The sequence below is a fragment of the Heteronotia binoei genome, chromosome 4 (genome assembly GCF_032191835.1).
Source record: "Heteronotia binoei isolate CCM8104 ecotype False Entrance Well chromosome 4, APGP_CSIRO_Hbin_v1, whole genome shotgun sequence".
NCBI lineage: Eukaryota > Metazoa > Chordata > Lepidosauria > Squamata > Gekkonidae > Heteronotia > Heteronotia binoei.
Window position 1 is genome coordinate 156343854 of NC_083226.1, and position 26308 is coordinate 156370161.

The 26308-nt window shown below is 43.3% G+C and overlaps 1 protein-coding gene across 1 annotated transcript in view; it reads right to left on the reverse strand.

Annotated features, from left to right (window-relative positions):
- SLC1A3 (solute carrier family 1 member 3) overlaps positions 1 to 26308 on the reverse strand; it is a 70897-nt gene that overhangs the window by 33909 nt on the left and 10680 nt on the right. The window contains exon 2 of the mRNA XM_060236074.1: positions 11477 to 11614. Coding sequence (XP_060092057.1) covers positions 11477 to 11614 — 138 coding nt within the window. The remainder of the gene's footprint in view (positions 1 to 11476; positions 11615 to 26308) is intronic.

The following is a 26308-nucleotide window of genomic DNA, read 5'->3' on the forward strand; positions in this document are numbered from 1 at the left end:
GAGGAGATGACTGAGAGATGATATAATAACCATCTTTAAGTACTTGAAGGGCTGCCATATAGAGGATGATGCAGAGTTGTTTTCTGTTGCCCCAGAAAGTTGGACCAGAAACAATGGGTTGAAATTAAATCAGAAGAGTTTTTGACTAAACATTAGGAAGAACTTCCTGACAGAGCGATTAATCAGTAGAACAGGTTTCCTCAGGAGGTGGTGGGCTCTCCTTTTTTGGAGGTTTTTAAACAGAGGCTAGATGGGCATCTGACAACCATCTGACAGCAATGCTGATTCTGTGAACTTAGGAAGGGCAGGAAAGGTTGCATCAGTGCATAGTTCTTGTGGCTCCTTCTTACACACCCAGGAAAATGCTGTTCACCAGTTTGGGGTCAGGCAGCAATTTTTCTCCTGGTCAGTTTTGCCAGGGATCCTAAAGAGGTTTGTTTTGTTTTGCTTTGTTTTTTTGCTATCTTCTGGACATGGAGTGTGTTTGTGGAGAGGTATTTGTGAGTTTCCTGTATTGTGCAGGGGGATGGACCCTGGAAGTTCCTTCTAACTCTATGATTCTGCACCCTGATATGTTTCTCCTGCTGCGTACTTGGGACTGGGGCTAGTCAATTCCACAGTGGCATTAGAACAGGGTCTCTCTGATTCTCTAATAATTGAATGGTCACAATTTTCTAAACTCACTAATTTCACTGTAGCCATATAAGTGCATATAACATGCTTGAAGACTATCATGCCCCCAGCTTGGAGAAACGTCGACTGAGGGGTGACATGATAGAAGTTTACAAGATAATGCATGGGATGGAGAAAGTAGAGAAAGAAGTACTTTTCTCCCTTTCTCACAATACAAGAACTCGTGGGCATTCGATGAAATTGCTGAGCAGACAGGTTAAAACGGATAAAAGGAAGTACTTTTTCACCCAAAGGGTGATTAACATGTGGAATTCACTGCCACAGGAGGTGGTGGCGTCCACAAGCATAGCCACCTTCAAGAAGGGGTTAGATAAAAATATGGAGCAGAGGTCCATCAGTGGCTATTAGCCACAGTGTGTGTGTGTGTGTGTATATATATATATATATATATATATATATATATATATATATATTTGGCCGCTGTGTGACACAGAATGTTGGACTGGATGGGCCATTGGCCTGATCTAACATGGCTTCTCTTATGTTCTTATGTGTCTCTTCATTACCAGGAGAAGAATGGGATGGGAACTTGCTTTGGGTTGCCAGCTATGGGTTGGGAAATACCTGGAAATTTTGGAGGTGGAGTCTAGGCAGGACAGGGTTTGAGGAGGGCAGGGACCTCAGCAGGGTATAACACCATAAAGTCCACCCCACAAAGCAGCCATTTTCTTCAGGGGAATTGATCTTGTTGCTCTGGAGATCAATTGTAATAGTGGGGGATCTCTAGTGCCCTGGAACTCATATGTCCCATGAAGCCACGTTTCTTGTACCTTTCTGATCCGAAGAAGTTGTAGGTTATTTATAAATTGTAATCCACTTTGGGGATCCATTGGATCAACACAAATTGTTGAATGAAGTCAACTGTAAACCTGCTGGTTATTTTAGTGGAGCTGGAACTCACCCAAATCTGGTCACTCTTATCCCATTAAATCACAGCATGCATAATATGCTAGGGTTTAAACCACACAAACAAAAGTCTTAACATCTAGGGCATAGTAACTTTAACCAGAGCATACACCACAAAGAATTGGCTTCTGAATAATCTGACATTTTGCTGCATACCTGCCGGTTCTGAAAATTCAGAGGGCGGTTAAGACCTAGTTCTCACAAAAAGCAGATCAAGTGATAAACCTGCATATAAAACAGATAAAACACTTACCTGGGCATGCAACTGCGATGCAGATAAGGCACTTAACAGTGCCCTTCTAAAGACTGAAAAAACAGATTCAGCTTTTGGTTTGCGGGTTTTGAGCTATTCTTTTTCATAGCCTGTTTGCAAAACTCAAGGGGCGTTTTCGCACTCACCTTCAGCCGGCGCGACCCCCCTCTTCACCGCACAGGATCTGCGCAGATTTCGCACTAAATGCCGCGGAGCAGCCGGAAGAGCCGGAAGCTCCCGGTGCAAAAGCCGCTCAAACGTAAACCGCCAAAAAGCAGTTTCCGTTTGCGTGGCTTTTGCGACGGGAGTTTCCAGCTCTTCTGGCTGCTCCGCGGCATTTAGTGTGAAATCCGCGCAGATCCCGCGCGGTGAAGAGGGGGGTCGCGCCGGCTGAAGGTGAGTGCGAAAACGCCCAAGATATCTTGCAACTGTTATGCAGTAAAACGAATTTTAAGTAACAGAAGATCTATAAAAACTGTCTTGATATAGCTGTTCTGCAACCTGCATTAAAGCTCAAGGTTTGCAAATTCCACTTTCCAAAGCACCCTGGTATTACTTTGTTTATTTATATCCTGCATTTTCACCTTTGAACAAGTCCCTATTGCAACAGTCCTCAAATTCCATAATGTTTTAAAACAAGTTAGTTATTAAAATAGTTTGTAAAGTGATTTATGAAGTACGAAAAACCTGGGATGTGATCTGGCAATCTAGGCTCTTGCAGAGAGAAGAGGCTGCAATTCTGACTTGATTGATTTGGTGTGACTCAATATTAAATGAAGAAAATCTGTATCAATGTACTAGTGCAAGAAAGCAGGTGTGACCGTGATCAGTATGTAGCCCTAAGTACTTCCTTAGTCTCATCAATTGATTTGTGCCTTACTGCAACCAACCACCATGCCACTGGCATAAGCAAACTTCCTTGGATATCGTCTTGGGAACGTCAGAGGTGTACAGATTTAGATCTGGAGTGAGGACTGTGCCCTAGGGTTGCCAAGTCCAATTCAAGAAATATCTGTGGACTTTGGGGGTGGAGCCAGTAGACAGTGAGGTGGAGCCAGGAGCAAGGGTATGACAAGCATAACTGAACTCTGAAGGGAGTTCAGGCCATCACATTTAAAGGGACCACACACCTTTTAAATGCCTTCCCTCCAATGGAAATAATTTAGGATAGGGGCACCTTATTTTGGGGCTCATAGAATTGGGCCCCCGGTCCAATTTTTTTTTTTGAAATCTGGAGGGTATTTTGGCTGCTATGCTGAAAATATGGTGCCTCTACCTCAAAAAACAGACTCCCCCAGAGCCCCAGATACCCACAGATCAATTCTCCATTATATCCTATGGAAATTGGTCTCTCTAGGGAATAATAGAGTGTGCGGCAGGCATTTTCCTCCCCCCCCCGTCTTTCTGATGACCCTGAATCAGGGGGAGAGCCTCCAAACCGGGATCCCCTGCCCCCAACTGGGGATTGGCAACCCTACCATGCCCTGGGGTTGACCATTATTCAGTTTCTTTTGCTTGCTGATTGACTGACCCCTAATTACTTGGAAAGTTCTATCACTCAGCATGTTATTTAGGAGTCAAAACAATGCCCTGCAGGGGAAAACTTGTACAGCAGACCATCCCTCCAGACTGTATCATATGCGGCGGTCAGATCGACGATACTGCTGATGTCTTACGACACTTCTGATATCCCGCCTCAATGGAAGTTCTTAAACTGAGAACCTGGTCTTCATAGCTATGACAGGATAATTACACTAATATTGGCAAGAAGTATTTTTAGTTGGTGAGGATGGTACATCAGACTGGACTGAGTGGTGACAAAAGAGGAAACTGTACTAAAGCCAGGGAAAGAGTCTGAATTTTTACAACTAGCTGAAGGCAGAGGTTATGTTTGCCAAACTCCCAAGTAGTGGCTGGAGAACTCACTGGATTAGTACTGATCTCCAGGCAGCAGAGATCAGTTTCGCTGGGGGAAATGGCTGCTTTGGAAGGTGAATCATAGAGTTGGAAGGGGCCATACAGGCCATCTAATCCAGCCTCCTGCTCAATGTAGGATCAGCCTAGAGCATCCCTGACAAGTGTTTGTCCATCCACTGCTTAAAGATTGCCAGTAAGAGGGAGCTCACCACCTTCCTCAGTAGGTGATTCCACAGTTGAACAACTCTTACTATAAAAACGTTTTTTCTAATATCCAGTCAATACCTTCCCACTCTTAATTTAAACCCATTATTACAAGTCCTCTCTTCTGTTGCCAACAGGAACAGCTCTCTGCCCTCCTCTAAGTGACAGCCCTTTGAATAAAAGAGAGCATCATGTCCCCCCTCAGCCGCATCTTCTCTAGACTGAACACTCCCAAGTCCCTCAGCCTTTCCTCATAGGGCTTGGTCTCCAGGCGCCCAATCATCCTTGTTGCTCTCCTCCTGCACCTGCTCCATTCTGTCCACATCCTTCTTGAAGTGAGGCCTCCAGAACTGCACAGAATACTCCAGGTGTGGCCTGACCAATGCAGTGTACAGTGGAACTATGACATCTTGAGATCTGGATGTTATGGCACACACTAAGATGGCATTTGCCTTTTTTGTTGCTGCATCACACTGGCTGCTCATATTTAATTTATGATCCACCCACACCGCAAGATTTTGTTCACACACTGGTACCCAGAAGTGTATCCCCCATCTAGTATGTGTGTTTCTTATTTTTGTTACTGAGATGTAGAACTCGGCACTTATCCTTGTTAAATTGCATCTTGTTCACTTCCGCCCACTTTCCCAGCATGTTCAGATCTTGTTGAATTCACTGCTCCTTCCAATTTGGTGTCATCTGCAAATTTAACGAGTAGCCCCTCCACACCCTCATCCAGATCACTGATAAAAATACTGAAAAGCACCGGGTATTCTATGATATTATACCCCACTGAAGTCTCTCTACAGATGCCAGACTCCAGGTGGAACCTAGAGATCTCCAGGAATTACAACTGATCTCCAGACTAAAGAGATCAGCTCACCGGGAGAAAATGAATTCATTGAAGGGTGGACTCTATGGAAGGGGTGGCCAAACTTGCTTAACATAAGAACCACATAGAATAACCATCAGAAGCTTGAGAGCCACAAGATTTTACTTTAATGATACTGCTCAAACAGCCAATTTGGCTCTGAGCACATAGAGCTGCAAGACATGAACATCAGATGTTTGAGGGAGGGGGAAGGAAGGAAGGAAGGAAAGCAGATGGGGAGGTGGAAAGAAAGCAACTTTAACTTTAAATTAATTCTCTGCCAGCTGGCTTTACTTGGAGAAGTATTTTAAAGAGACAAATGCCTTCTCCAAGCTGGCCAATGGTGTGGTGGGGACTTCAAGAGCCACACAATATGTGTGAAAGAGCCACATGTGGCTCCCGAGCCACAGTTTGGCCACCCCTGTGCTATATTAAAAAAAAAACACACTCCATGGTTTTGAAAATTCCAGCACAGCCAAGGTATTACTTCTGGCTTTTACCAGTAATAACATCAGGTTGCCAACCTCCAGGTGGCACCAGGAGAGCTCCTGCTATTACAGTTGATGTCCAGAGAAACAAGATCAGTTCCCCAGATATTTCCCAAACCAGAGCTGGCAAACTTTGTGTGCTGGCATAATTACACATTCCCCATGACTGGTGCTTGCACAGGGGACCTTTCCTTTCCATTTCCTCCCACTGGCATTTCAGACGCTGGCAAGCCTAAATCTAGGAGATCAAGAAAGACCAATCTAGAAAAGATGTTGGGAAATTTATGAATTGATCTCCTGAGCATTTTTGTAATAATGGCCATGGGCACCTTCAATTAGGTTGGGGCTGTGGTGTAGGCAGGGCTTTTTTTGAGCAGGAATGCACAGGAATGCAGTTCCGGCTGGCTTGGCATCGGGGTGTGGCTAAATATGCAAATGAGGCCCTGCTGGGCTTTTTCTACAAAAAAAATCCCTGTGCATTACAATTGTGAGGACAGGGGTGTGGTCTAATATGCAACTGAGTTCCTGCTGGGCTTTTCTATCTCTCTCTCTCTCTCTCTCTCTCTCTCTCAAAAGCCCTGGGTGTAGGGAAAGTTTTTAACTCTCTCCCTGCTTTGTAGTTTTTGTTGGCGCTAAGGCCAGTTATAATAAATTCATTTCACCTTAATTCTCTTAACTGAACCAAGTAAACTGCAACCCAAAACAAACCATGTGTTCTAAAAAAAACACTTAGCTGTTTCGAGGAAAGTGATTTGATTATGCTTTAGCTGTGAACTACGCATTATACTTCCAAATGTTCTAAGCACGAATATTTAAATTCAGCAGTGTTTTTTTTTTACAGATGTTAGTAAAATCTGTGGCAGCTCCATCCTACTTCTGTTTTCCATTATTCTTGCTCTAATGAATCTCCAAGTTGCTGAAACAGCTAGAAGACTGATAACATCAGTCACGTCATTTTTCACGCAAACTGGTAGGATTAGCAAAGTGATTCTTATATTCTTGGTTTTTTTTTTATAATATGTCTTTTTTTCAAATTAAAAATATTAAAAATGAAAGAGAACTAGTAGAATGAACACCGCACTGTCTCAGCGCAAAGATGTGCCTTGGGGTTATGCAGCCATGAGGTAGGAAACTGGGTTTTTTGTTCATGTTTCAGTTACAAGGGGGTGGGATGAAGGTCAAAAGGTTTTAGACAGGAATGCAGAAGACCATAACTGCCAAGAAAACAGTGACATTGAAGGTGTGTGTGGGAGGGGGGGGGGAAGGAATCATATGAAAGGGAAAGCATTTTTTTTTAAAAAGGAATATTGTTGAATTTTAAGTTATGCAGAGCAGATGAGTAGATTCTAAACATATTTTAATACATGGAACATCTGCTCATTATAAGACCAAATATTCAAAACCCTAACAAAATAGCAAACTGACTTTTATTGTCAAAGTTCGTATATCCCCTAGTTTAATTATTGCTGTGTGGCAGAATGGGTCTGCTCTGGCCTGCAGGCCTTGTTCTACCCTGCCCTCCAAGGTTTTCCCAACACCTTGAGACACTCTTCTTTTTCTCTTGGGTAACCACTGCCACCAGTTGACCTTTGTAAAGAATTGCCCACTGGGAGGGTCAGGACTCCCAGCTTCCCTTCCAAGTCCTTGCCTCTGTGTCTCCCGCTGCCCCAGTTCCTGGGCACCATGGGGTCCATTTACTGCCTTGTGTGCCCTTGGAGGAATAGCTACTTGCCCAGCGTTCATTTTAAAATAGCATGTTCCAGAAAGTGGTGGAGGTCTATATGGTACAGAGAACCACTCCCAGCATCAAAAGTTATAATTTATTAAAAAGAAAATGTTCACCAGTATATTTTTAGCACAGCACCAGACTGAGCAAGGTATTCAAAACAAATGGGTAAAATGCAATTCCTCTGCCCTTCTCTCTATATATGCTGTATCAGATGTTAAAATATAGGACAGGCTCTTTAGCTTAGGAAGTTACAGGTCAGACCAGATCAGAGAAGTTTTTCTTGGAGATTCTGAAGATGTTCCTGAAGTTCCTTCCTGAGTTTTCTCTAGTATTTAATACCTCCAAGTTTCTGTTCCCTGCTTGAAGTGGAGGGGGGGGGAGCTTGACCACCCAAGGGGTGTCAAATGTCCATACCAAACCCCTGCCTCGTTGGGGAGGGCAGGGTATAAATTTAACAAGCCTATAAACCTACAAACCTATGGGTCAGAATCAGCCTGCCAAGGGCTTTAATAGGGCCCCTGGGGCTCTTTTTTCCTTCCTCCTCCTCTCCTGTGCTCACTGTTTGAAGCTCTGAGGATGAAGTTCCCTGATCTTTCAGTTCCTTGTCTTTTCTGCCTTATCTTTGCAGGCTGCAGCACAGACAAAGCTGCAAGGAAAATGTGGAACAGACTCTCCATCAAAGCTGTGGGGAGAACAAGAAATGGATTTTTCCATTAAGGTCTCTGTGCCCAGATAGATAAGAGTTCAGGGACCTTGATGGAAGACCCATTCCATGTTTTCCTTGCAGCTTTGTCTGTGCTGCAATGTGTTTCAATGGAGAGGAGATCAGTTTCACTTTCAGTGTTCCTATATAGACAGCTGAAGCTCAGGCTTCCTGGAGTTGTGTCCTTGCAAATAAAAGGTTGATGCTTTGAGCCAGCTTGTCTCTGCTCCATGGACCTGACCTAGTGAGCCTTCTAATCTGGATATTATACTGCAGAGCTACTGCCAGTCTGAATAGACCAGGAAGGGGAGGGGGAGAAACTTGCAATGCCATTTCATTGTTTTCCCAGGCTCAGAGCATTTTATATTTTTAGTTCCTGCTGTAATCCTTGTGTTTTTTCTTGATGTTTTATTTTTAAAATTGCATAGCCAAATCCCCCTATTCCTCCACCTTTCCATTTTAAACAAAATATTGCAAGAATTTTAAGCATGTTTGTATTTTAATTTAAAACATAATATCTTTAATTGTGTTTGTCTGTAGCCTTTATAAAGTTTATATCTATGCTACCTCACATTACATTTTATGACACACATGGCCTGGCCCCACAAAGTCCCATTTGTATCAGATCCGGCCCTCTTAACAAATGCGTTTAACACTCCTGGTCTGGACCTATTAGAATATGTATGAAGGTGGGCTGAGGTAAGTCTGGAAAGCAATTAAACTGATTTCTCCTCTTTATCGTCCACCAAGAAAGGGGGGGAAATTTACCAAAATAAAAAAATAAATTTACCAAAATTTACTAGAATAAAAAAACCTCAAAGCGAAGGTTTTGCTAATTTAAACTTCCAAAGAAAAAAATTGTTGCTTCAAGTGCTGTCCAAGGGAAAACCCATCTCAGGTTTTGCCTTTTAGGAATGCTTGGTTGGAATGCTGAATGTGAGCTTCTTGAATCATCAATGAAAGTTTGGCTCTCTCCCAAGGATGTCTAGCTATTCTGAGATAATTTTGAAGCTCTGCAGCAAGGAAACCAAGTTCAAAATTTGGCCTCTGATATTATTAAAACCAGCCCTTGGATTATGAACAGGTGAAAGGTAGGAGAGGATTAATGAAATCCACAAGCCCTGACCTCTGATGTCTCCTACTGTGGTTCTCATAAACCGCAACCCAACTCAGTTACTACTAGGGCTTTTTTTGAGCAGGAATGCAGTTCTGGCTGGCTTGGCATCAGGGGGTGTGGCCTAATATGCAAATAAGATTCTGCTGGGCTTTTTCTATTGCTATTCATTGGTTAGTTATTTGCAACGCAAGAGCAGTTTTATGGCAGTAAGCCCCACTGAGTAGACTTCAGTAGGATTTTGAGTAGATCTGCTCAGGATTGCTCTTGTAAGCATTTTCAAGGCAGTTTTCTACTTTGAAAAGCCTCTAAAGCAGCACAAGCAAAATATCAAGCAAAAACACCGGGGGAGGGGGGGGACAGAAAAAAGGAAAGCAGAACATGAAGAGAAATGGATATATAATCAGCCAAAATGCAGTGGCAGAAACATCAATCTATGCTGGAAACCCTGGAGAACATAAAGGTCTTGACTTGGCACCAAAATTAAAATAGTGAAGGTACCTCACATATCTCTTAAAAAGGTAAAGGTAGTCCCCTGTGCAAGCACCAGTCGTTTCTGACTCTGGAGTGATGTTGCTTTCACAATGTTTTCACGGCTTTTTACAGGGTGGTTTGCCATTGCCTTCCCCAGTCATCTACACTTTCCTCCCAGCAAGCTGGGTACTCATTTTACTGACCTCGGAAGGATGGAAGGCTGAGTCAACCTGGAGGTGGCTACCTGAACCCAGTTTCTGCCAGGATTGAACTCAGGTCATGAGCAGAGCTTAGGACTGCAGTACTGCAGCTTTACCACTCTGTACCACAGGGCTCTTGGGGTCTGGTAAACCAAGCAGACATCCAGAAATGCCTCTGTGGGTGCGATCACATGTCACATTAAAAGTGGGCGTGCAGCGCTCCAATTTGAACCGCTGAATATTGATTTGATGCAGGGCTGATCAGACGAGCATCTAAGAATGCAACTCATCCCGATAGCATCCTGTTGCTGAATGATCAGACATATTGAATGCTATCACACTCTTTTTTTGGAGCATGTGCACAACCAATCAAGCAGATTCAAAGTCGTCTCATTCAGCTGCTGAGCAATCATATGGTGATTCCACAAGAGCTGTCCAAACAGGAAAAACCCCAATGTGTGCCGCTTCTGCAGAAAAGGACTGGACTATCTCCAGTGTCTAATAACACCGACATCAAACCGGGGCAAGTTGGGATGCTAATGAATTGTATTCGAGGGACAGATGTGGTTGTCTGGATGTGCTAATAAAATCTGAACGGGAACCATGGGTAAGACAGAGCTAAAGGCGCATGTGAACACACCCTGTGCCTGGAAACGCACAAGCAGCCAATGTAGATAGGTTTTTTACAAAGGAGAAATGTGCTCAAACTGGCAAATTTAGCCACCATGTACTCACTCACTCACTCACTCACTCATTCTCCAAACAGTTTTCAAGGGGCCACAGAAGACACATCAATCTATGTTTATAAAAGACACTTTATATAACCATGCCACCTGGGCACAGGAGTGGGCAATCTACTAGGTACCAGAGAATTTTTTTTGTCACCACATGAGGTCTTTATGAGAAAAAGTCATAGAATCATAGAATCACAGACTTGAAAGAGGCCATTCTGGCCATCTAGTCCAACCCCCTGCTCAATGCAGGATCAGCCTAGACTGAACATCCATGACAACTGTTTGTCCAGTCACTGCTTCAAGACTGCCAGCTGCTGCTTAAAGTCCTTCTGTATCAAACAATGACTTAATGCAGGGGTCTCCCATGTGATACCAGAGGGTGCCATGGCATCTGCTGCCACCTTTCCTGGCGCCCACCAATTATTTTTCGAAAGGGAAGGGGACAGGGGGAGTTTTTGCCCACCAAGGCTTCTAATTGGCCATTGGTCATTTGATTGGCTGTGCAGATTTCAAAAATGTTTTTTTGGCAGCAGCTGCCACCAAAGCTCAAGGATCTTCACTGTATGAGTGAAGGTAAGCTGCAGCAACCACTGTGTGGCTGGTTCCGCCTCTTGCAGCACCCATTTTGCAGCAGCCATTTTGTGGCTGGGCCAGTCATGCTGTATCAGAATTCCAAAAGTATCCACAGGCTCAGAAAGGTTGGAAACCCCTGACAATGGAAGGGAATCACAGGATTCAACCCATTGTCTTCTCCATAAACCCACTATCTGTGGTTTCTTCTGTAGTTGCTCATAAAATGGCAACAGCAATCAGGCCAAAAATGTCACTGTTACCTTGTGTATACATAAAGTGTGGAGCATTTACTCTTGTACAATTTTTGTCATTATCAATGCTCCCTCTAAGCTGTGGAGTCTTGTGAGCAAAAATTCTACTTTGTGAGCTACTGGCATCAAAGTTGCGAGCTACTGCATAAATTAGTTTGCTCTGGGGCCATTTTTCCTGAGGTAAAACAAAAATGTGTGAGTCAGAGGTTAAAAAAACTGTGAGGTAACCTAGCTCACACTAACTCAGCTTAGAGGGAACACTGGTTGTAAACTCTTATTGGCACATGTATATATATATAAAAGAATACAGAGCTTTAATAACAGCAGCACTAACAAAATCCTGAAAGGAGAAGTTGACATGTGTACCTGTCACTAAGCTGGACACTATGAGAGGCAAGACCAACATCTGTAGCATTCTCATTAAAAGTTCTCCAGGGAAGGAAAAGTACTTCACTTCTCGGTAGCTCAGGTGGTACGACCGGAGGGCAAATCCAAGGATGATACCTGTAAAGAAAGAACAATGAGCAACTTATTGCAATAATTAGAACAAGGCAGCCTTACACCTACATTAGTAACAAATGAGTTATACAGTGGCCAAGGGTTCTGCCAAAGAATCCCTAGCATTGTATTTTTGTGCAAGAGCTAAACATTTAGAAATCCCTAATTTCTTACCAACCTGCAAGTCAAGTCTGGAAAGAGGAAACAAAACAATTTGACTGTGGTACAGATACACCCTAAATTCATTCAGGCCTTGTCCCTGAGGAGAGACTCTCACATAAGCCAGCATTTGCTTGTGGTACTTTTTGTTTTCACTTGAATAGTCAATCGCCAAAGGTCACCACGCTCATGACCTGTCCTGCTACATAGCATGGATGTTTTCCTTTGTCTGTCTGTAGTAGTTCCCTTCTCCTGGTGAGTGAGACACCAGATTTGTGAGCAGAACTTGACATCGGCATAGCTGCCGCAAGCAGGGTGGTCGTGTACATCAACTTGGAATGCTCTTGAGGTCACGTCTCTATTGCATTTGCTCCTGTTTTCCTCCAAGCAGGAACCGCTGTAAAGTGATTGTGTAACAACCAGGCATGGAAGTCACTTATGTTTCTCACCAGTATTGCCTCTCACAGGAGGACTGAAGCAAAAGATTAGAGCTGCAACTCTCTAGAGACATTTTCTTACCAGTACTTCATCGTTGACCTGGATGGCCTGATCTCAGTAGCTCTTGGAAGCTAAGCAGGGTTGGGCCTGGTAAGTGCATGGATGGGAGACTATCAAGAAAGTCCAAGGTCACAGGATCCATCTCCTGGAATTACAACCAACGCAGGCAATGGCAAACCACTCCTGTTGGTCTCTTGCCTTGAGAACCCTACATGGCACTTTCCTTGACCGTCATGCCATATCAGCTCATATAGGGTTGCCAGGTCCAACTCAGGAAATATCTGGGGACTTTGGGAGTTTGAGCCAGGAGCAAGGTTGTGGCAAGCACAGTTGAACTCCAAAGGGAGTTCTGGCCATCACATTGAAAGAGATTGTGCTCCTTTTAAATGCCTTCCCTTCACTGGAAACACTGGAGGATAGGGACATTCTTTTGGGGATCATAGAACTGGACCCTCTGTTCCAATCTTTTTGAAACTTGGAGGGTGTTTTGAGAGGCACTGGATGTTATGCTGAAAATCTGGTGCCTCTACCTCAAAAAACAGCCCCCTGAGCTCCAGATACCCATGGATCAATTCTCCATATACCCTATGGGAATTAGTCTCCATAGGGAATAATAGACTGCCGGTGGACATTTCCCCCCACTTTATGATGACCCTGAAGTGGGGGGAGAGCCTAGGGGATCCCCTGCCCCCAACTGGGGATTGGCAACCCTAAGCTCATGTCAGCTTACTTTCACAAGCTGTAACATTTTTACGTTGGATCCCATAAAGTGTTTCCACTTGTGCAAGGGTTTGCATGCACAACTATTTCTTGCACTATGTTAAACTGACTGTAGTATTGCCACTTGTGCAAGGTACAGCGCAAGGTTATCTTTCAGCCCCCTGCCTGGATAATGACTTTTAATGAAAGCATATTTGTACTTCCCAATCAGATTCTAATGAGCATCAAATGGACTTTTGATTTTTGCACATGTCAGCGCTGATAAGAAACGAAAAAATCAGCACTCGATCTTTCAGGAGCTCTTGCGCAGATGAAATTGCATTAAGCGAAACTTTTCTTCTGTTGTCACACGGTGGGTTCCTGCCCCCTGGGCTGACTCAGTTCCCATGTGTGATAGCTGTGCCTCATCGGATAGCACTGAACAGAAGATGCTTTGTGAGTGTGTGGCGTATTTGACTACCATCAAGTTGGTGCCTTGGACAGTATCCAAAATGGCACTGATATGGAGACAACTTTCACTGAATGCAGGGGATGCATTTTTCTACATAGAAACAGTTTGTGTGCTGGAAGTGCAGGTACAGATGCTGGATCCCACATTCATCCTTGCTTCCTCCCCTCACCCCACCCCGGCTCCTGCAATTTGCCTTCCAGAACATCTCTGCACAAAAACTTTGAAAAGCAGGATTGGGCAACGCAGAGAAAACTCTTTGGGCTTTCATGGCTGAGGACATGAACCCCTGTGCTCAGTTCCCTTTAATAGGCTCCTTGATGTGCCAGGATTATTTGAAGTTTCTGGACACATGTACGGTTGGTGGGTACAAGACTGCACCCCTAGAACTGCAGCATGACAGAAACGGCACCTTTTAATCTACAGTGCTTCATTTCAAAATCATGGCAATGGATAAGTAGGAGCATACTGAAAGATGAGGTTGTGGCTCAAAGATAGAGAATTTGCTTTGCATGCAGAAGGTCCCAGGTTCAAGCCCTGGCATCTCCAGTTATAAAAGAACCAGGAGTGAAAGACTTCACCTTGGAGGACAGTTGCCAGTCAAAACAAGACATAATGCAGACCTTGATAGGCCAATGGTCCTACTCATGATAAAGCATCTCTCTCTCTTTCTTTCTTTCAAACTTGGTTAGATAACTTTCATCTGATGTTTGCACACAGATAAGTCAAACACCATTCCATTCTTAAAGTATATTCACACACACATGTCGGTCCATTCCCAATTACAGCACCATGCAATGACATGACATTTCTCATCTATCATCAAATGTGGGTGACAAAATGATGCTCAAGTAGCATACATAAATGTGTGAATCAGCTTGTATTGTTACTCATCAAATTGCCCCCAAAGTTTCAAACTCCAAAGCAGACACTGTAACACACATGGTACATCTTGTTCTGCTATATTTCAGCAAGGATCCAGGGTGCTTGATAATAACACAAGAAGAAGATACTGGATTTATATCCCGCCCTCCACTCCGAATCTCAGAGCGGCTCACAATCTCCTTTTTCTTCTGCCCCGACACCCTGTGAGATGGGTGGGGCTGAGAGGACTCTCACAGCAGCTGCCCTTTCAAGGACAACCTCTGCCAGAGCTATGGCTGACCCAAGGCCATTCCAGCAGGTGCAAGTGGAAAAGTGGGGAATCAAACCTGGTTCTCCCAGATAAGAGTCACACACTTAACCACTACATCAAACTGGCTCTCAGAAGAAGCACCACCACAGGTTCAGATGTGCAGTGACTGCATCTGGAGCAAGGGTTTCATGTTTCCAAATCATTTCTGAGCCCTTCAACAGAACAAAGCCTCAAAAGCAGGGGTGGGGGAATCTTTTTTCTGCCAAGGGCCATATGGATATTTATAACATAATTCACAAGCCATAAAAAATTATCAACTTAAAAAACAGCGCGCCACCGAGGGAGAATGATTCAGGCCAGCAAAATTAATGCAAATAATTGTTTTTCTATTTGAAGTCATGTGGAGAGAGCCTAATCTGGCATGCGCACACATACACAGCCTGCCGCCCTAGACAAATGCATAGGGTTTTTTTGTAGAAAATGCCCAGCAGGAACTCAGTACCCTATTAGATCCCCATCCCCTAATATTAGCATATTAGGTCACACCATCTGGGATAATCAAGTGCAAACTGATAATCACCTGGGATAATCAAGTGCAAACTGATTATTTTCCAGGCCCTGCAGTAATTCTGGCCGGCCAGTCAGGACTCAGGGAGGCTGCGACATAGTACATCTGGGCCCGGTGATTAGGGTTGCCAAGTCCAATTAAAGAAAAATCTGGGGACTTTGGGGGTGGAGCCAGGAGACATTGGGGGTGGAGCCAAGAACAAGGATGTGACAAGCATAATTGAACTCCAAGGGAGTTCTGGCCATCACATTTAAAGGGACAGCACACCTTTTAAAATTCCTTTCTTCCATAGGAAATAATGAAGTATAGGGGCACCATCTTTTGGGGCTCATAGAATTAGACCCTCTGGTCCGATCGTTTTGAAACTTGGGGGGTATTTTGGGGAGAGGCACTAGATGTTATACTAAAAATTTGGTGCCTCTACCTCAAAAAATAGCCCCCCCAGAGCCCCCAATACCAACGGATGAATTCCCTATTATTCCCTATGGGAATCGTTCTCCATAGGGAATAATAGAATGCCCAGTAGACATTTCCCTCCCCCCCACGCTTTCTAAAAGGGGGGAGGGCCTCCAAACCAGGGAATCCCCTGCCCCCTCCCTCACACACACACACACACACACAATCCGGAGAACTCTTGCTGTGAAAGTGAAAGCAAAAGAAAGGGTGGGGCTGTTCTCCCAAGCCCTTCCTGCTCCCTGCCCAGCCTTAAAGCGGCAGACATTTTACAAACGGCTCAGGAGCTCTATAATGAAGCCTACAGGTATGTTCTCCCCCCCCCTCCACCCCCCACCCCCCGCTTCCCACTTCTTGAAGACCGGGAGATGAGGCTGCAAACCCAGGGGACTCCTGCCAGAGCGGGAGGGTTGGGAAGCCTACCGGTGATCCCTGCCTGAGCACAGTGATCCCTGCTGCACAGCGCAGCTTGGCCCCATGATCCTCGCTGGTCAGCCAGGCCCCAAGGAGGCTGCCACATGGCTTGGTTCAGCCCAGCAATCCCCGAGGACCACACCAAGTGACCTCGAGGGCCACATACGGCCCTGGGGATGGAGGTTCCCCACCCCTGCTCAAAAGAAATCCCCCCAAGCTGTTATACAGGTTTTCCCTTGACCTTTCACATGGGTGGGTGGGGGGAGAAGCAAACATTCTGTAAAAGGATGGGGAAAGTGCATGTTTTCAAATGATAACAAAATTCTACATACCTAAATTTTCCTAGAGTATCATTCATTAACGGGAAATTACAGTTTTAAAATAAAACAGACCTGTTTGTTTGTTTTATGTTTGTGTGCATGTACAAAATGCACAAACAGAGAATTTAAAGCAAGTCAAGTGCTTTATTGATTCTCTCCCCCTCCCGCCCCCACCACCCTCTTTGTGGTTAAAACAATTTTATTGGTAACATATGGTAACAAATCTATTTCTTACATCTTAATAACTTCTTTTATCTACCCCATATATTACTTTCTACCCACCCCTCCCCCCATTACTTGACCCCCGCCGGTGTTATTTACTTAAAATGCTAATATTTAAAGGTTCCCTTAACTATTAAAACAAAAACTTATATTCTTCTTCTTTCTAAAACTTAATCATTATCAAAAATTGTCCAATGCCCTTTTATTTTCCACTCTTTTTCTACATATCTTCTAAACTTTTTCCACTCCGTCTTAAAAACTTCTAAATCATAGTCTCTTAATATTCTTGTTAATTTGTCCATTTCACTCCATGTCATAACTTTTATAATCCAATCCCATTTCTCTGGTATTTTTTTTTGCTTCCACAACTGCGCATATAATGTCCTAGCAGCTGAAAGCAAGTACCAAATTACAGTTCTATCTTCTTTTGGAAATTTTTCCATTTGTAATCCCAACAGAAAAGTCTCTGCAACTTTCTTAAATTCATATCCCAAGATCTTAGAAATTTCTTGCTGAATCATCTGCCAATACTTTTTTGCCCTTTCACAAGTCCACCACATATGGCAGAAAGAACCTTCATGTTTTTTACATTTCCAACATCTATCTGGCATCTTATTGTTAATCTTTACCAACTTTTAGGAGTCATATACCATCTATACATCATTTTGAAACAGTTTTCTTTAATACTATGACACGTCGAAAGCTTCATAGAATTCTTCCACAAGTGTTCCCAAGTTTCCATCTGTATTTCTTTATTTACATTAATTGCCCATTTGAGATTTCACTACTTCATCCTCCGTAGACCATTTTAACAGTAATTTATATATTTTTGAAATTAATTTTTCATTATCTCCAAGCAGAACTTTTTCCATTTCTGTTTGTTCTTTTCTTATTCCTTCAGTTTTGATATCATTATCCACCAAACTCTTTATTTGTTGCATTTGGAACCAATCATATTTATTATTCAACTCTTCAGCAGTTTTCAGTTCTATTTTGCCACTTTGTATTTTTAATAATTGACTATATGACAACCACTTTTCTTCACCTATCTCAGCTGTTATTTTTATTACTTCAGCTGGCACTATCCATAACGGTTTTCTCTCATCCCCATATTTCTTGTATTTCATCCATGTATTTAGCAAATTATTTCTTATATAATGGTGAGAGAAAAAACCGTCCATCTTCTTTTTTCCATAATACAAATACGCGTGCCAGCCAAATTTATTTCCGTGACCTTCCAGCACTAAGAGTTTTTTGTTTAACAGCGTTATCCATTCTTTTATCCACACTAAACAAACAGCTTCCTGATATAATTTTAAATTCGGTAGTTGAAATTCACCTCTCTCTTTTGCATCTGTCAAAATTTTCATTTTGATCCTTGGTTTCTTCCCAGCCCACACAAATTCTGAAATTTTTCTTCGCCTTTTATCAAATTATTTACTTTCTTTCACAATGGGAATAGTTTGAAACAAATACATTATTCTTGGTAGAATATTCATTTTAATTGCAGCTATTCTACCCAGCAATGACAAATTAAGTTTGTTCCATTTTAACATATCTTCATCCATTTTACGCCATAGCTTCTCATCATTATTTTTAAATAGATCAATATTCTTCATTGTTATTGCCCCCCCCACCCTCTGTTAGGACCACGAGTCAAGGAATTACACAGTCCAATAATTCAGCAGTTTATTCCATAAGATTTCTGCTCAACTACTTTGAGGTATTTGTGCAGCACCAGAAATTGACAGGTCAGCCATTGTTAGTTTTGCTTAATAAACATGCTTTAAAAAAACACAATAATCCAAAATAGTATACAGCTCAAGAATCAGCTTCATAATTTATTTCTTTTGGTGGTTAGTTATACAAATTTGCATCTTCTCTCTGGGTTTTGTTTGACTTATATTTAGTACATTTTGTTGTTGTTTTTTAGTAAGTAGGCCATGTTAACTTCACATGATGCTTATGTATTTCCAATGAAGAGTATGTAGAGCTACTGAAGTGCAACGAAAATGGTGAAGAGATGGTAAACCAGCTGACGTGATGTGGGATTTTCAGGAATTGTTTCAAAGGAAATCTACAAGGGAACACTTTCCTAGAAGGCAAAATAATTCCAACAGTGGAGTTAAGCAACAGTTTGAAGACGGAGATGATCATAGCAGGAAAAGTGCCACTTTGGGGAGGGGGGCTCTGGGCAGAGACTGTCCAGGGGCCCCTATGCCTACTACTAGGGGTGGAATTCTAGCAGGAGCTCCTTTGCATATTAGGCCACACCCCCTTATGTAGCCAACCCTCCAAGAGCTTACAAAAGAAAGTTTTATAAGCTCTTGGAGGATTGGTTACATCAGGGGGTGTGGCCTAATATGCAAAGAATCTCCTGCTGGAATTCCACCCCTGCCTACTACTAGCCCCTTCTTCTTGCCCACCCATCCACATGTCCCCACCTGCCTGGGAATAAAGAAACAGAGATGCTACTGGCTTGAAACCCTCTAATGCTCATCACTTCTGGGATAGTTCCAAAGCTCAGCTCTTCTAAGAGCAGATCCAAGAGGGATCTAAATCAGAGGAAGACAACTGGCAGCTCATTGACCAAGTGTGAATATATGAACATTTGCCACTTGCTGATTCCTTCAGTTGCTTGCATTCATCCTTTCCCCCCTTCTCTGTCTCTCTCTCTGTCTTGCTCTCTCCCCACATCTGTTTCCTCACTCTGGCAGTTGCTCTGCCCCCAGGCTTCTGCTGCTTAAGCTGGCTCAAGTGATCCATTCCCCACCAGTTGCTGTGCGGGCGCCTTTTGATCTATGGCTACCTCCCATTCCCCTCACAGCAACCAATCGTTTCCGACTCTGGGGTGACACTGCTTCACAACGTTTTCACGGCAGACTTTTTATGGGGTGGTTTGCCATTGCCTTCCCCAGTCATCTACACTTTCCCCCCAGCAAGCTGGGTACTCATTTTACCGATCTCGGAAGGGTGGAAGGCTGAGTCAACCTCGAGCCGGCTACCTGAAACCCAGCTACCGCGGGGGATCAAACTCAGGTCATGAGCAGATTTTAGGACTGCAGTACTGCAGCTTTAACACTCTGCGACATGGGGTTCTTCAACAGTGGATTTAGAAAGGTGTAAATTTGCTTCAGAGGGTATTATATAGGCATGATGAGTGCTGATTTCTAGCACATAAGTGCTCTCTAACAACAGTTTAAAAACAAAGGAAATATGATAATAAGAACAAAATACAGATAAATACAGATAGTGATAGTTTTGGAGGATATATTTTTGGAATGATTCTTGAAAGTCTAATTGAAATAGCAAATGCTTGGTTTGCCAGGATTATAGCCAACATTTTTGAAGTATGCTTACTATCTTTAATTGTGATTAAATAAATCTGTATATCAGCAGAAGTACACATAGGCTATGATTACACATCCATCCATTTTCAATTCACTTTCCAACTGGATTTTGCCAGTTCACACAGTAAAATCCAGTTGGGAAGTGCACTGAAAATGGATTGAAAGTGCATTATTTAATGGACTGAAAGTGCATTATTTAGTGTGTGTGATTGCAGTCATAGATTCTTTTATGAGATACTTAAGGACATGCAGGCAATTTACAATGCAGAAAGGCTATTTAAAACATTTCCTTTTTTCATTTCATTTTATAATAATATACCAGGCTCGAAGTAGCTAAAAAGATATATGTATACCCAGGGCTTTTTTGGCAGAAAATGCACAGCAGGAACTCATTTGCATATTAGGCAACACCCCTGATAGCACAATTGTTTCACGTGGGTTTTTGTAGAAAAGGCCCAGCAGGAACTCATTTGCATGTTAGGCCACACCCTCTGACACCAAGCCACTGTGTTCCTGTGCGTACCTGCTCAAAAAAGCCCTGTGTATACCCTTAACTCACATTTAAATTATTTAATGAACTACTTTTTTAAATCAGTTAAAGATTAATCTTCCTAACCAATCGATTAAACTTCTTAAAGCTACCATCTCACACAGTTTAAACTAGTCATTGCACTATTAGCCAATAGTCTATATATAATGATTAGCCACTAACCTTCTGGACTTCCTGAATTTTTACAGAAACTAGAGTACAAAAGAGGTGACAGAAACAAAAAAGAGTTCAAGGGGCTCTTTAGAAAACATAGCAGACCTAATATGAGATTCCAGTTTTATACGTATTCCAAAATGATGACCTCTTTGCAAAGAAATGTCAGTGAAATGTTATCCTAAGTAAAAATAACAGTGCTTCCTATCCAAGTTCAACTGGAAAAGAAACACGGAACAAAAACTCTAACATGATTAGCTGAAGATCACCTAAGAAGTGGAGAACAGAGGGCACAACAGTTGGAATAAAATCAATGTATATGATTAAATTTGCATTCCACCTGTCTGCTAAAAAACACCAATGCTAAGAGTTAACACAGCTTAAATTTGTAAAATCTGTAACATTCAATTGACTATGGAAGATCTATTGCACTCTGTTGGTAATGTCATTCTCGAGCATATTCAGAAATCCCACTCCCTTTTTAAAGTGAGGCTTACTTCAAGAAAAGTGTTTTTAGGATTGCAGCCATAAACAGATTGCAATTCTAAACAGAGTTACACTTTTCTCATCCTATTGATTTAGTAGGGAGTAATTCTACTTAGAATTGCACTAATAATGCATCTACAGAACCTTGATATAATCTTTAGAGAACCACACACAATTACAGACAGTGACTCTACCTCATGATCCTAATTAAGGGCTTTCAAAAGTTTGTCATGGCTCAATAGAAAGTTAATGGAGAGTATAAGAATGTAAGAATTGCCTAATCCAGCAAGCTGTCTCTAAGAATGGCCCCCAGAAAAGGTAACAAGCAGAGGATTATGATAGCTTTGTCCTACAGTTTGTTCCCAACATCTTGTAATGAAGTACATACAAATTACACTGATCATATATAAAAAGACATTGAAAAACTCGTTTGGCATGAATTTGTCTAATCCATCCCTCAACAGTCTGTTTTACTGAGCATCACACGGCAATTCATTACTCTATGTGAATAAATACTTCCTTTCCTTTGCAGTATAAATGGTCTACTTAGTCATTTTGGTCATTTTCATTGCTTGCAGGAGGAGGAGATATTGGATTTATACCCTGCCCTTCACTCTGAGTCTCAGAGCAGTCACTAGGCTTGCCAGTCCCGAGGTTCTAGCGAGGTTCTCCCGCTTTCCCAGGCTCCTTCCCACTCCCAGTCAGTTGGCTGGGGGAAGCCCCGCCTCCACAGCCACCATGTGCCTTTCCACCTCCAAAGGCTTCAGACTCCACTTGGAAAGGCTTCTCTTGGGATGGTGTGTCTGTGTCTTTAAGGCTGAATGGGGGTGGGGGCAGAACAACATGGCTGCTCCCAGTGGCTGTGAAAGCAGCCCTGACCCTCCGTTGGTTGCACAATCTTTTCAGAGGTCATTTGCATAGGAAAGGCAAACTTGAACCTTTGGTTGCTCTGTGTTACTTTGAAGAAGTTGGAAGTTCAGCAACTCGTGAGTAGAGATGCCAATCCCCAGTTGTAAGCAGGCCCTCCCCCGCTTCAGAGTCATCAGAAACAGGGGCGGGGAGGGGGAGGGAAATGTCTGCTGGGCACTTCATTATTACTTATGGAGATCGATTCTAATAGAGTATAATGGAGAATTGATCTAGGGGTATCTGAGGCTCTGGAGGGGCTGTTTTTTGAGATAGAGGTACCAAATTTTCAGCATAGCATCTGATGACTCTTCTCAAAATGTTCTCTTAAGTTTCAAAAAGATTGGACCAGGGGGTTCAATTCTATGAGCCCCAAAAGAAGGTGCCCCTATCCTTCATTATTTCTAATGTAGGGAAGGCATTTAAAAGGTGTACAGTTCCTTTAAATGTGATGGCCAGAGCTTCCTTTGGAGTTCAATTGTACTTGTCACAACTTTGCTTATGGCTCCACCCCCAATGTCTCCTGGCTCCACCCCTAAAGTCTTCTGGTTCCACCCCCAAAGTCCCCAGATATTTTTGAATTGGACTTGGCAACCCTAGTGGTCACAATCTCCTTTACCTTCCTCCCCCACAACAGACACCCTGTGAAGTAGGTGGGGCTGAGAGAGCTCTCACAGAAGCTGCCCTTTCAAGGACAGCTCTGCAAGAGCTATGGCTAACCCGAGGCCATTCCAACAGCTGCAAGTGGAAGAATAGGGAATCAACCTTGGTTCTCCCAGGTAAGAGTCCACACACCAAACTGGCTTACCAGACCTTTTATATGGCAAACCAGGACTGTAAACTGGAGATAATGGTTTACAATCCTACATTGCAGGGCAAGCACAAAACAGCCATTGCTGGTTCAGTTATAATGGCAACCTAATAGTTTGCTTCTGAGACCCTACTACCCTAAATACACTCAACAGAACTCAGAAGCTAAGCAGGGTTGGGCTTAGTTAGTGCTTGTTTAGGAGACTGCACAGGTGCTTCACACTTGGCCTACAGCCTATGGTTTGCCACAGAGTATGTAACTAATTTGCTCGTAGACTCATAGAGTTGGTCATCAAATCCAACCCCCTACACAATGCAGGAAACTCACAAATACCTCCCCTCACACCCCCAGTGACCCCTGCTCCAAGCCCAGAAGATAGCAAAAACAGCAACAACAAACAAATAAACAAACCCTCTCCAGGATCCCAGGCAAAACTGGCCTGGAGATAAATTGCTGACTGACCCCAAAGTAGAAAACAGCACTAATGCAGCCCTTCCTGCCTTCCTTCTCATAGAATCATAGAGCTGGAAGGGACCTCCAGGGTCATCTAGTCCAACCCTCTGCATAATGCAGGAAACTCACAAATACCTCTCCCTAAATTCACACGATCTTCATTGCTGTCAGATGGCCATCCAGACTCTGTTTAAAAACCTCCAAGGAAGGAGAGCCCACCACCACCTATGGAAGCCTGTGATTTGATTTGTGATTTGAAGCCTGTGATCATGATTTGCCTCAGTTCACAGAATCAGCATTGCTGCCAGATGGCCATCTAGCCTCTGCTTAAAAACCTCCAAAGGAGAGCCCACTATCTCCTGAGGAAGCCTGTTCCATTGAGGAACTGGTCTGTCAGGAAGTTCTTCCTAATGCTTAGTTGAAAACTCTTCTGATTTAATTTGAACCCATTGGTTCTGGTCTGACCTTCTGGGGCAACAGAACACCACTCTGCGCCATCTTCTATATGACAGTCCTTCAAGTACTTGAAGATGGTGATCATATCACCTCTCAGTCATCTCCTCTCCAGGCTAAACATACCAAGGTCCTTCAGCCTTTCCTTGCAAGACTTGGTCTCCAGATCCCTCACCACCTTCCTTCTGTTGTGACTACTGAAGGAGGGGAGGGAGGGGAAAGAAGACATAGCAGGAAAAGAGAGAAGCTGGAGGAAATATACCAGTGAGTGAAACGATAGTTCCTTGAAGACCTGTTCATGTAATGCCAAACTGTACCAATCCCAATATTTCCCTTTTCTGTACCCTCTCCAACCCTAAAATCTCTTCTGTCAGATGCAGAAATCTGAACTACACACAGTGTTCTAAATATAAATGCTTTATTACAAATAAATATTTTTATTGATAATATTTTATTCACCCCTCCCACCCGTGGTGGGGTATAATGGAGAATTGATCCACGCAAATCTGAGGCTCGGGCGGGGGAGAGCTGTTGTTTGAAATAGAGGCATCAAATTTTCACCATAGCATCCCGTGCCTCTCCCCAAAATACCCTCCAAGTTTCAAAAAGTTTTGACCAGGGGGTCCAATTTTATGAGCCCCCAAAGAAGGTGCCCCTATCCTTCATTATTTCCAATGCAGGGAAGTCATTTAAAAGAAGTGCAGTCCCTTTAAATGTGATGGCCAGCACTCCCTTTGGAGTTCATTTATCCTTGTCACACCCTTGCTCCTGGCTCCACCCCCAAAGTCCTCAGTTATTTCTTGAATTGGACTTGGCAACCCTACCTGGTTGTAAGCTAAAAAGGTAAAGGTAGTCCCCTGTGCAAGCACCAGTCATTTTTGACACTGGGGTGACATCGTATCATGACGTTTTCACGGCAGACTTTTTACGGGGTGGTTTGCCATTGCCTTCCCCAGTCATCTACACTTTTCCCCCAGCAAACTGGGTACTCATTTTTCCGACCTCAGAAGGATGGAAGGCCGAATCAACCTTGAGAGGCTACCTGAACCCAGCTTCTGCCGGGATTGAACTCAGGTTGTGAGCAGAGCTTAGGACTGCAGTACTGCAGCTTTACCACTCTGCGCCATGGGGCTGCTTAAGTTGTAAGCTACCTGGACTTTATTTTTGAAGATGCAGGATAAAAATCAAGGATGCAGGACAAAAATCAAACCTAGATCTGTATGATGATATTAAAAAAGTCCTTTTCCTAACAATTTTTTAACAGCAAATCTACTTTTTCCCTCTTTGGCTGCTGAGTTGGTGTTTCCAGAGCCTTCTACTAGGTTTCCAAAATCCATTTCCTGAGCAGCTATAGGCAATATAAGCCCAGTCTATGTACCACTTGATTTATAACTTGATTCAAAAGTTCCTGCACTTCCTTCTGTTATTCTTTGAGACTACATTTTTGATTCTCATTATCACTGCAGTTGTACTACTGGTACAAAGCCTATGTCAGGGGTGGCCAAACTGTGGCTTGGGAGCCACATGTGGCTCTTTCATTCATATTGTGTGGATCTTGAAGCCTCCACCACTCTGTCAGCTAGCTTGGAGACACTTGGCTGGCTTGGCTTGGAGAATGCATTTAAAATTAAAGTTGCTTTCTTTATACTTCTCCCTCCCCCATCTATTTGCCTGCTTGCCTTCCACCCATCCACCCATCCATCCTTCCTTATTTCCTGTCTTGTGGCTCTCAAACATCTGACGTTCATGTCTTGCGGCTCTCAAACATATGACATTTATTCTGCGTGGCTCTTACATTAAGAAAGTTTGGCCACCCATGGCCTATATTATGCATGGGATCCACACATATTCTACAGTTTGTCTACTGCTGAAAAGGGGAGGAAAGAGTCATCTTTGATCACTACAATTATCAGGCCCACCCTGGCCACCAGCAGGGGGTGGGAAGTAGTGCTTCCAGATCCAGGTGGGGAAACTCCTAGAGATTTGTGGGTGGAGCCTGGGGAGGGCAGGGACCTTAGTGGGGTACAATGCAATAGAATCCACCCTCCAAAGAACATAAGAACATAAGAGAAGCCATGTTGGATCAGGCCAATGGCCCATCCAGTCCAACACTGTGTCACACAGTGGCCCCAAAAAATTATACACACACACACACACTGTGGCTAACAGCCACTGACGGACCTCTGCTCCATATTTTTATCTAACCCCCTCTTGAAGGTGGCTATGCTTGTAGCCGCCGCCACCTCCTGTAGCAGTGAATTCCACATGTTAATCACCCTTTGGGTGAAGAAGTACTTCCTTTTATCCATTTTAACCTATCTGCTCAGCAATTTCATCGAATGCCCACGAGTTCTTGTATTGTGAGAAAGGGAGAAAAGTACTTCTTTCTCTACTTTCTCCATCCCATGCATAATCTTGTAAACCTCTATCATGTCACCCCGCAGTCTTCCACTTTCCACTTTCTCCAGGAGAACTGATCTCTGTAGTCTGGAGATGAGCTATAATTCCAAGGGATCCCCAGATCCCACCTAGGGACCACCAAAAAGTTTATGTTTGGAATCATGGTGTCTGCATGCACAAAAAAACCATGTGGAACTGGGG